The sequence below is a fragment of the Diachasma alloeum genome, unplaced genomic scaffold (assembly GCF_001412515.2).
Source record: "Diachasma alloeum isolate Michigan unplaced genomic scaffold, Dall2.0 Dall_scaffold_00841, whole genome shotgun sequence".
Taxonomy (NCBI): Eukaryota; Metazoa; Arthropoda; class Insecta; order Hymenoptera; family Braconidae; genus Diachasma; species Diachasma alloeum.
Window position 1 is genome coordinate 174,260 of NW_021680965.1, and position 12,526 is coordinate 186,785.

Below are 12,526 nucleotides of genomic sequence, written 5' to 3' on the forward strand. Positions count from 1 at the left end.
GCGTTCCATGATATTGGACTGGATCATCACTATGGAACTGGGCTATCTGACGCAATCCAGTATTCTATGGGGACTGGAGCAGCTCCAGTACTAGGGTCAATCTACGCAGACCTATGAAAACTTGAAAGCTCTATCCGAAGACCAACTTTCTATTAACTAAGCGATGATTATAAAACAATGTATCAATTATTCCACTCTGCATTTTCATTTTATGAGTGATGACGATACCTTTGTTTCAAATTAAACATTAATAGCAAAAAACATTAATATATAAAATAAACTACAGTTGAAGTGCCTGAATATTTGTTCTTCAATTTTTCATATCCATTTGGATCGAGTGTCGTTCGAATTCTAGAACTTTACATCTGTCAGGTACAAAGTAAATATAAATTCTAATAAAAGTGTTTTGTAAATTAAAATCCATATTGACGTATTTTGCGAAATTGCTAGCTCAATTTACTGATGTTTTAATTATTTTATATAAAGAAATTCAGGAATCGGGTAATTTGTACTTCTGTAGAAAAACTAGAAGAAGGCAAAAAATATTGACCCCGGAACGAACTACAGTTAGAGCTAGTTAATTCCATCTTTCATTAGTTTCGATAGGAAAAGAGCATGGAACGAATAAGAATATAATAAAAATTGGGCGGTGCCAGATGGTATGACCGTTGTGGTCTTTTACCTACCCGTCCCAGTACCTATGCGGTACCCCACCCTAATTCCCTACCCGCACTTGCCTCTAAGCTAACTTATATCTAACTCCACATAACTAACTCCACATGCACTGGGTTCGTTTTCCGGCGATGAAAAAATCTTTCATCACCGGGACTCAAACCTGCGCTACTGGGATGATTTGGTTTATAGGGCCAGCACGCTGACGATGAGCCCAAAGACGTCCTAATAAGAATATAATATTTATAATACAATATTTCTATAAGGAATCTTGTTTATCATTACCAGTGAAACGTTTTTCTTTCCCGGGAAAAATTAAAGTTCCGAAAATTTATGAAATTTTATGGCTTTATCTGGATTAAATAAATTGCTCAATTTCGTATAATTATAACAAATTTATTGGACTAACATGAAATTATTTACTATACTCGTGAACTGAATTGCGAGGCTCCATTGAGGACTACCTAGATAATGATGTTTGAGGCCTAGGAGGGCCCACTGAGTTCCAATCGATTGTCTCATATAGACCTCTTGAATGATAAAAGGGAAATAACTACTATTTCCAGGTCTATTTGAGGCTCAAAATCTAATGTATTTCGTTGATCTCTAGATCCCACATTAGCCTCATAGTCCTCACGTTGGAACTGAATTTGAGACTGAACTAAGGGCAAAAAATTCGACTCGGGTAAACTTATCTGCCGACTCATCCAAAATAACCTTGACTCTCTACGTTTGTGTTACGTTTACTAGGGGCCAGTCAGTTTCATTCTAACTGTGGCAAGAGCCTTAGTTTGTTAGCAGTAATGAGTGATTTGACAATTCAAGAAAAAAGATATCTCATCGAGTGCTTCTATTCGAGCGGGAAAAAATACTGTGAAGCTTTTAGGGGGTTTCATACTAAATTTGGATTCAAACGAGTTGCTAGCGAAACGACTTCGAAGAGGTTAGAATATTTTTTTTTCATATTGATTGTGTGACATAACAAAACACATTGCAGATTTTCGTAGAAATCCCGTTGGTTTCTGGGCCGGGTAATATTCTTTTTCTAGAATAATTGAAAATTTCGAGGAATACGGCACTTTGCATGATCGTAGAGCTACTCTTCCAGGGCCGCAACAGAGGAGAAGGTCGATGAAGTTGAACAGTATTTCAAGGCAAATCCCAACTCGTCCATTCGGAGAGCCGCTCAAGATTTAAAATTGACCAAATCAATGTTGCATCGCATCCTCCACATTTTTTTGAAACTTCATCCATATAAAATATTGATGTGTCAGCGTTTGACAGAGGAGGCGATTCTGAGACAAAAGGAATTTTGTGAAAGAATGACACAAATGTTTGAAAATGGCGAGCTGCATGAAACAGCAATTTTTTTTTCTGACGAGGCACACTTTTGGCTAGACAACTACGTGAACAAAAATAATATGAGATTTTGGGGATTTGAAAAACCCAATTTTTTGGTTACGAAATCTGCTCATCCACAGAAAGTCACTGTTTGCGCTGCTCTCTCCATGAAGGGTGTCTATCTACATTTTTTCGAATCTACCGTTACCCCGAATGAGTACAAAAGCATGTTAGAAACAAAATTCTTCCCTCATGCGAGAAAAAGAGGGCTTGTCAACGCGTTTTATTTTATGCAGGATGGACCAGCTCCCCACCATACTCACAAAGTTTTTGAAATTCTTAATACAGTTTATCGCGGTCGAGTTCTTGGTTTGGGATATCCAAAATATTGTGGAGGAAGAATAGATTGGCCACCCTATTCACCAGATTTGAATCCGTGTCATTATTTCCTGTGGGGTTACATAAAAGATTCATGTTACGCAAGCAAGCCAAAAACAATCGAAAATTTGATAAACAACATTAAAAGGACTGTTCACGGTATTCCACAGGAAACATTAGAACGTGTATTCCATGGTTTTAGGAAACGTTTGGATTATTGCGCCAGTGTTGATGGCTCTCATTTCGAAAACATTTACTATTAATCGCACTTGTCACCTACAATCTTTGTAAGCTACTATTTTTGTTGGGTGAATTACATATTTGAATAATGAATATACGGTGAAATAAAAATAACAACTCTCCTCTATCAGGAACTGTATTCCTTCTCTTTTTCCTTGTTTCCAGTAAAAAAAAATAATCAAACAGTTTTCACACATTCCCATGGGACACCCTGTAGAATGTGGGAAAACCATTCACTTGAAGAAAAAGACGGGGTTGCCAGAATATAAGCTCCCATTATTTTTCATATCTACATGATGAATCATTTTATCTCGAAACTTCAACAATGTTCCTAGAAGAATCCTACACCCGGAATGTCGAACGTTTTATTACTAGTAGCTGTATTATGGTCGGGTCTGAGACCGGACCATAATACAGCTGAAGGTATGTTCACTTCAAATAAATAATAAAACTAATAAATGCGTGAATTAAAAACATGAGTGAACTTCTCACCTTTCTTCCCCTTAGATAATAAGAGCAAACAACTGTACATTTTGTGAAAACTTCGAGAGAAATCTTTCTCATCCATCAACCATCTGAAGTAGGAGTGGGGACGTGGATCCTGAATGAGGACAACAACACTCGGCCAGTGGGAGGTCTGCTTGTTAGGGAAAACCCTCGATGGGAGAAGTATGGAAATAACCACCAAACTGAAGGGTGGAGAATAAAAGTTAGAGGAGTGAAACCCAGTATCGAGGAGTAGTGAGAACTCATCAAGAGACCCGAAGGAAGGCTGGGAAATCACTGGGAGGAGAGTCTGAACCTCGACACTCAATGGAAGGATCACGCACTGTCAAATTCCAGGTTATTCATTGTCCCAAACAATTGGAGTGGAAAATCACATCTGAACGAGGTCGATAACCTAGGGTACTGACCCTGCGATCATCGATCCTTAAAAGGTATTGAAATTTTGATATCAACCACCTATGGCGTAAGCAGCGGACTGGGAGCTAATGAAAACAACCGGATGGAGAGAATTCGAGGGTATGAATTCCCACCTTGGCCGTGAAGGCGCTGGAGGTCAATATAATTATTCAAGAACTCCCGTAGTTGACCCATGAAGAGAACTACCTGACACGTGGAGTTATTCCATTGGCTAGAGTGGATCCAGTGGACCGGAGAAGACGACCAGGTCCCGCCCCCTGCAATTTTGGAGCGCTCTGAATCTTATCGTCACCCCTGTTCTCTAACAGTGGTGAAACTGAAAAATTTTAAATTAGTATTAAGATAAAAATTAGTTGTTAAATTCACTTTTGGTGAAATGAACATTTTTCGGAGGGTCTTTCACGAGTGCCTGACGTTCTCAGCAGAGGAATTCGCCCAATTTTCACCCGGAAAACCCAGATTTTCATCGCTGAAAAATCAAGCGTCTCATTGTGAGCACTTTTCGCGTATTTTGGGTTCGGTGGAAATCTGAGTGTTAGGATAATTACTCCGCGATATTTCCTATGGGAACTGGGAATTATTCGTATCAGAATATTTTGGAGAATATCCGGATTGCGTGATTTGAAAAAGTGTGAAACTGAGATTTTTGGAGTAGTGCGTAATCGGCGTCTCCGATTACGCTATCGTGATATTCAACACGTGGTAGAGTCACCGGAAGTGAGGGTTAATCTCTCATTTGCTAATTCAATTGAACAAATTCAATTACATTGAATGCTATCAGAATACCAAATATTAGTCTAAACATGTGTTGATCGACTCAACTGGGAATTTAAGGAGATTCAAGTGATTCTTGAAGAAATTATAGGCGATTGAAAACCGAAAGTCGAGTATTTGATTATCACTGAATGGATGGATGGTGATAACTCCCAAAAAAACAAAAACAAATGTTTTTGCAAAAAAACTGGGCCAAGAAAAAGTTTTGTGGGGTCGTTTCTGGAAAGAAGAAACATTTTTTTCTGGAAACCACAATTCCCATAGAAATTTTGCAAAAAATAAACAAATAAAAATCAAAGCCAAGTCAAGAAATATCCAATGGATCATGGAATGTGCTATCAGATTATTATGGGGAGGATAACTCTGAATAGAAGGATTTAAGAAAAAATCTTCATAAAATAAAAAATTCAGTAGAGACAGGATTCAAAGTTCGTGGCGCGGATCCGATGATACAGATTGATACGAGACAATGAGTTGGAAAACTACGATCATTTTCGTATGAATCGAATTGATTTTTTTCCGCGCAACAGAAATTATTTTCAATCACTTCTGCTCTAAGAAAAAAAGGTATTTCTTTCCTACATTTATTTATAATTCATGCTCCGATTCGATTTGAGAATTTCATGAGAAAATCAAACGTTCAAATTACCCGCGTAAAATAACCTCAGAAATAAACTCGCCCACATGTTATTCACGGACTGAGTTGAAAATCTAAATTAATCGAGGATAGGGGAAAAATTTCTATGCAATATACAGCGCTATATGACCTTGTTCATCAATTTTTCATTAATTTTTACAATAAGTCCATGATGAGTTAAAAAAATGCAAATAAGCAGAATTCAAGAAGGAGAGATAAAGAGTAATGCGCTATTCAAATCTCCCTCCTCTGCGCGTGAGGTTGGAGCACACTGCTACCAACTTCGAAAACGAAATCTCACACTTAGTGCTCAGAGATAATGTGAAATGCGAGAATGTGGATATGATCCCGTTGCTATGCGCGTAATTTCCTTAATATTAAGTCGAAAAAGAAAATAGTGATATCAATGGAAAGCTCGTGGCCGATTTATGTGATGTAACTAAGGCTATTTTTTTCGTAGGGTATCACGTTTTCATTTTATTCAATAAATGTGTTTCGGAGGTAGTGGAGGGGGTAGTTGCTTCGTGTATAGATACCCGGTAGCAAGCGGCGAGTTTCAAAACTTTTCTTGGCCGATACGCTACCGCGTATCTCGATTCCGGACGTAGGTTTATCATACGACTTTGTAAATGAATGCAGAGAAGTTCTACTGATTTAGGAATTGAATTGAAAAAATTTACTGATTATTATTATTTCTAAAATTCAACCTCTTATTATTTCAAACACCCGGACTGTAATTTAATCGATACATTAAATTAAAAAAGCTTAATTAATAATTTCCAACTAGTCCATTATTTTGAAATCCCTCTTGCAAAATAAATGAATACTCGTAAAGAATACACTGCCTAATGGGCTGCGTATCGGTTGCACTTTGTATATACTACTGTTTTGTAAAGTTATACAGCTCTCCCGGACATGACATAGAGCGTATTAAAAACAGTAAGGTTCGCTCTTCAAAATCTCCAACGGGCGCATAAATATTCCAATTTTAAATAAGACACTGCCCTCGATGAAAAAAAAGGGAAAGATTAAGTTATACACCTAATATTAAATCATAGTCACTGGATTTGAAATATAGCATTTAATTGGAATAAATTAAACGTGATTGAATCACCTGAAGCCAGGAGAATTGAAATGATAAGAAAGACTGGTATGTGGTTCCTCACCACAGGGCTGACCCGATTGAATCCTGATCTGAACCGGATCGAAATTTCCACTCGGGAGGTCGTTCGTCGGGTGACAAACAACAGGGTCCGTGAAGCACTGCTTACATCTGTTATGAAGAATAATATTGTTCGTCATACGGCGTAAAAAAACTTTTCTAGCTAATATGATTGTAAACTCAGATTCGCCAGAAAAGTTGCTCATGTCCCGGTGTCGAAATACACTGTATGTCTAGGAATTCCAGGTTTCAGAGGTGACCAGCGTATTGAAATGCAGAGTCGTTTGTCCCTTCAGTATCTCCAATTAATAAAAATACGTAAGGAAATAATTAAAAATTGAAAATTAATCATTTTATAACGCAATTTTATTGTTCGGAACCATGTTGGTGAAATAATCACTCATATCCGACTACTTAAAATTCACATTATTCCTCAGAGTTTTCAATATGGCTAAGTTCGAAATTGGCAGTTATCCTTATTGCCAAATGCTTGATATTGTTTCCATGCAAATTTTCCAAACACTTCATGCCTCTCAACTGACTCTCGTGAACTTTAAAACCGACGATCGCTAGTACTTATAAGTTCCAAAATGGCGATACGTTCTGCATTAAAAATCTAATAATGAATGTAGTTAGTTGACACAGTCGGAAACATTCCAATTTTACAATATTATTCAAAATAATGCAAACTAGTTAATCATTTTCTATGGATGTGACACTCAATGAAGAACCACGATAATTAAGTTCGCAGTGAACATGAATTTCTTCCATCACCAAGAAGTCACTCAAAGAAAGCCTCGTCCACTAGAACATACTGGAAATAGACTACCCTAAAATGTAGATTTTGGGAATGATTGACGGAGTCACGTAAGAAAAAATCCGGTGGAAAATTCGAACATTTCCTATAGGATTTTTGAGATGAGATTTCCTATAAGATTATGTTTCGGCGAGAGTTAAACAAAAAAAAAAACGATGGAGAGCTGGGATTCGGGAAAGGGTTGAGAAGTTCACCAAAAAATAAATGTCACTCTGCGCGTGGGTAGAGTCACAATAAAAGTCTATATTTCTCATAAAATATACACAAAGCTCGAAAAATATCCGCGTCACAATGATAATTAATCGTTGACAATTAATTTGGAATGAATTAGAGAGCTTGCATAGTGGAGATGTTCACAATAATTCACGATGTAAACGCGGAGAGAGAATTGCACGATGCACACTTGTCACGAGGCGATTAGAGAAGAAGGCGGAAGTGACGAGATGGGACAAGTGTCGCGGCAGGTGCCGTCCGTCCCAATTAGTTGGACACGGTCGGTAACCCAGGTCCGTGTCCAGGAGGTGCTGCCGCTCGTGGTCAGCGGACCAACCTGCCGTGACGTGAGGCTGAAGCCTCAACATTCTCCCTCCCGTCAGCAACTTGTTGGTGACCAGGTTCTCGAGAAAGCCATGATAGAGCCTGAAACACTAAACAGAGAAGATCAACAATGTCAACAGAGACTAGCTTTAAAATCAGCTGGTAGAGATTGGCAATGGAACCAGCTTGGAGATCGGCCGAGTCAATGTCGTCGTTGCTGTCCTGATGGTCACAACTCTGGAGAGACTATCCTTCCCAGGGTGTAGAGCTGTGACCCGAGCTAGAGGCCACTTCGCTGGCGGGAACCTCTCATCGGAGAGCAGAACAACAGAGCCGATACGAATGTCGTTGGACGGATGATGCCACTTGGAGATGGACTGAAGCTGCTGCAGGTATCCTGTAGACCACTGTTTCCAGAAATACTGCAGCCTCTGCTGAATCAGTTGCCATCTTGAGAGTCGTCCATCGTTGAGATGGTCTAGTGAAGGTTCCGGTAGAGCTATTGGAGCTTCTCCAATCAAAAAATGCCCCGGAGTGAGACACAACACGTCGTCGGGGTCTTCAGAGAGAGCCTGTAGAGGTCTGGAGTTGAGCACAGCTTCAATCTGGGTAAGCAGCGTAGAGAGTTCCTCGAACGTCAGCGTAGTATCCCGAATCATTCGAGAGAGATGATACTTCACTGATTTTACCGCTGCCTCCCATTTTCCTCCAAAGTGAGGGGCGCCAGGTGGATTGAAAGACCACCGAGTACCGTCTTGCAGGCAAACTGCTGAGAGATGCTGGAACTCCTTTGATCCAGTGGAGAACAACCTCTTCAGCTCCTTATCTGCATCATCGAAATTTGTTCCACAATCACTGAAGAGGTTCCTGCAATGAACTCGTCGACTCATGAATCTCCGATAGGCAGCGATGAACCCATCAGCAGAGTAGTCGGTGGCAGCTTCCAGATTAAGTGCTGACGTGGCCATGCAAACGAAGGTCACTACCAACCCTTTTGGGTTTTATGACCACGCCCCTTCCACGTCTTGATGGACACTGATCCAGCGTAATCTACACCAGTGTTAGAGAAGGCACGTCCTGGAAACAGACGTGCCGGTGGAAGCTGCCCCATCAGTTGCTGAGCACGTACTCCACGTTGGCGGGCACATTCCANATGAATCTCCGATAGGCAGCGATGAACCCATCAGCAGAGTAGTCGGTGGCAGCTTCCAGATTAAGTGCTGACGTGGCCATGCAAACGAAGGTCACTACCAACCCTTTTGGGTTTTATGACCACGCCCCTTCCACGTCTTGATGGACACTGATCCAGCGTAATCTACACCAGTGTTAGAGAAGGCACGTCCTGGAGACAGACGTGCCGGTGAAAGCTGCACCATCAGTTGCTGATCACGTACTCCACGTTGGCGGTCACATTCCACGCACTTGAGAATGAAGGATCTTACTGGCGCTCTTCCTCCAATAATCCAGTAAGACCTCCTGAGATGCGTCAACGTTAGTTGAGTTCCACCATGCAACGTTCGCTGATGAGAGTCCCTAATGAGAAGTTCAGCCAGCTCGGAATATTTAGGGACGATCGCTTGTTGTTTACTCTCTGGGTGTAGGTTAGAGAACTTCAATCTCCCGCCCACTCGGAGTCAGTTTGGTCAACGGATGAGACCTCCCAAGTTGTTCACCACGATAGATAGGGTTGAGGTCACGGCCCCCGGATTGGAAACTTCAGAGTGGTACAAACTTACGAAAAAAAAAGTCTTATGGTTTGAATGATACTTTTCCAGATCGACTCAGAAGATCACGATGGGATTGGATTTTTTGCCGATACCTTTGAATAGACCGAGTTGATCTTTTCGCATGAATTTTGTATCAGAATTTATGCTAGGAAAAATCAACGATAGGTCGAGAAGTAATTAGTGTAATCGTTATGAATCAAAATGCGCAATTCTCATCCAATCTTTTCCTGTGATTCCAAACATGTTACGTATTATCATTAGTAACATGTAAAATTAGTTAGTCCTAGGGATGGTACGATCAACACTAATGTTCACTTCTAAGACCAAGTTATCAAACACAGTTACACATCAATATCTTTTTGAATATTTGAATGTCAAATATTCAATAAAACTATTAGGAAGATGACATCAATCGAAATTGTATTGATTCATTTCCAAGGTAAAACGTGTTATTACGAACGAATACATTCCTCATTGTCAAAAAAATTCTGGACGGGGGTTTGAAATTTATATTTTGATTACTGCTGATCGATAATATCGGTAGTTCATAGCCCTGTGTGGTTAAAATAATGCCCCATATTGATTTATACCTAGTCTAAAAGAATTTTCAATGAGAATATGAAGTTTTAAACGAGTTTTCCGTTGATGTGCTTTCAGGACTTGAGCTAATGAATTCCGGAAAATTATAGGTAATTAGACATATGGCGTGAAAACAATTAGTATCCATAAACACATAACTTTCGCATGATTGGGAAACCGTAGAGAATTTATCGGTAGTTCATGTCACGGAACTACATTTTCTATTTACTTAATATCGTCTATTCATGTATATTTAATAATGTATCAAATTTACTGCACAATTTCGATTTTGACTAATCGTTGAACGCTCCCTGCTCTATCTACGGAGAATATGATTTACTGCACAACGTCGATTTTGACTAATGGTTGAACGCGCTCTGCTTTATCTACGGAGAAGATAATAAAGGAAATTTCATATCCAACTTTTCACACGGATTCACACGGATGTATAATTAGTAGGCAAATAATTAATTTTCGCATGAAACCAATTCATCAACATTTGAAAAAATATATAAATATTCAAATGCAGGCTCTCGTCCGATGGCCAGTTGCAAATTCCTGCAGGAACTTGCAACACATTTCATAAAGAATAAAATAAAAAAATTCAAAAAAATTAAATTGAAAAAAATTTTGGAATGTATAAACTGTTTTTATTGCTTCTTTCAGCTCCTTCATTGCCCATATTGGGCGACATGGGAAACCTATTAATCTATTTAAGGGGATACAGCAAATCGCTGGAGTTGGGTTTGAACTCACGAGTCTCTTGTTTAGAATCTATTTTCAATACTTTCTTTTGAATTCATCAAATTCATCACTAAATTGTTTTTAAAAAGCGCGGAGACAGTTAACATTTGGCTCGGTGCGGTCAGTGAATCACATCTTGAAAACTGATAGAGTTAGCGTTTCGGGACCAAGTTTAATCTATTCCTGTGGAAATATGCGGCCTGCCTATCCCTTCAGTATGATTGGAAGTTAATTTTTCAATTCATTTATACGTCTTTCTTTGCTTGAATATTTCAATTTAGCTAATCAATCAATTGGAAGTATAACGGAATAACTTTACTTATCTCGCAAGAGTGTACCTCTTCGACGAGATAAGTCGACTTATCTCTCATAGTCCTCCACTTTAAGCGGTATAAGTCAATGAACACAGTGATACATTTAAGCGTGGGACTGGGGCTCCGTATACAATCATCTGTAACATAATGCGTGTTAAATCAGCAATTAATTTCCGAAAATTCCGATTGGAACCTGTAAATCCAGTTTTTCGGCTCTCCTGTAAAATTATAATTTTTCGATTTATACCGGTTTACCATTTCACTCTTGAATTCTATTTATTATTAATGAGTGGTTATTGATCTAAGAGACGCTCCGTAGGATCATTACGCACAATAAATCAAGTGAAAGAGTTTCTTTCTCTTTTGGGTATTCGAAATAGTCTTATGAGTTAACGATTTTATGATTTCATGAGATTTCAGGATATCGAAAAGTAGATATTGTCAAAGATGTCAATGCCAGTGTAAAATTTTACTTTTGATGCTAAATAATTACTTTTTTGCTAAATGATGATGACCTTTATTTGTGAATATACTGGAAAATTATATCGAATTTCTATTTTTCATTGCACGTGCGTGTAATCATAGCGTTAACGTTCTACCGACTGAAGTGTAATCGCAGTTATTACTTGCGACGCTGCGCGAGTAATTATTACGATAACACTTCACCCGGTAGAACGCAACGCTGTATTACACGCACTAGCAAAATACAGCGAATACACTCTCGCGCGCTTCGCGCTTGCCCACATACAGAAAATTCTACTGATTTCCTATTTAAGAATAATTCATCTTGATTCAACAGTTTCTTTTTTTTCTCATGAAATGTTGTATTTCCAAAAATAAAATTCCCTTAAATTTTAGTGGAACAAGATTGTTCTCTAAATTGTTGAACAGCTTACCGGAAATTTCAGTCAAAAATTAGAACAGTGAACCTTAGTATGTTGGACGAGTTTGTCAACTGCCTCAATTTTTCAAAATTTTAACAACCTTCTTCGTAAATGTTTTCAGTTTTGCACTGTCAGTAGATACATAAGACGTTACGAAGAGGAACAAAGTGTTGCGACTTGCGACTCGCAACACTTGTGACCCACGTTCTGGTCGTCCTCTGAAGCAATGAGACATGACATTATTCAAGCCGTTAAGAAATCTGGTTTTACTACTGCTGGATTAATGAGCAGATAGCTGGAATTGCCAATCATGGACCAAACAGTACGTAATTATCTCCATAAAAGTGCTTACCACTCTCGTGAACCTGCAAAGAAACCAGAAATGACACAGGTACATAAAGACAACCGGATGCTGTTTGTTCAACAACATCTTCACTCGAGGGGCTGGGAACTACTGAAGTCATGGTGTCACATGCCACTGAAATCAATTTGCAGTCATCTCCGAAATCAATGAAATCCCCGAAATCATTGAAATCACCGAAGTCTCATGATTTCCAACTGTGCAGTCATTTCTTGAAGTCATAATGAAGTCATTTGTAGTCAATTAAATCATTCGGAATCAAAGAAATCACTATTTGTTTTCGCTCTATTCGACTCATGACCGAATCTCACGAAAGATTTTTTTTTTCGTGGAACACATGTACACTCCTGTGAGAATCTCTGTTCCGATTCTCGTCCGAGTCAAGGCTACAACGCTCGACACATCGCTCGCGCGCAGCCAGACATTACTATCTAG

General features: G+C 39.0%; 1 protein-coding gene across 1 annotated transcript; it reads right to left on the reverse strand.

Annotated features, from left to right (window-relative positions):
* Positions 1 to 3,737: 3,737 nt before the first annotated feature.
* LOC107044933 lies at positions 3,738 to 8,450 on the reverse strand. The gene is made up of 3 exons (XM_015267021.1): positions 7,665 to 8,450; positions 7,496 to 7,592; positions 3,738 to 3,871 (listed from the first exon to the last, which is right to left on the reverse strand). Exons 1-3 carry the CDS (start codon positions 8,448 to 8,450, stop codon positions 3,738 to 3,740), a joined length of 1,017 nt encoding a protein of 338 aa, XP_015122507.1.
* Between the last annotated feature and the right edge of the window lie 4,076 nt (positions 8,451 to 12,526).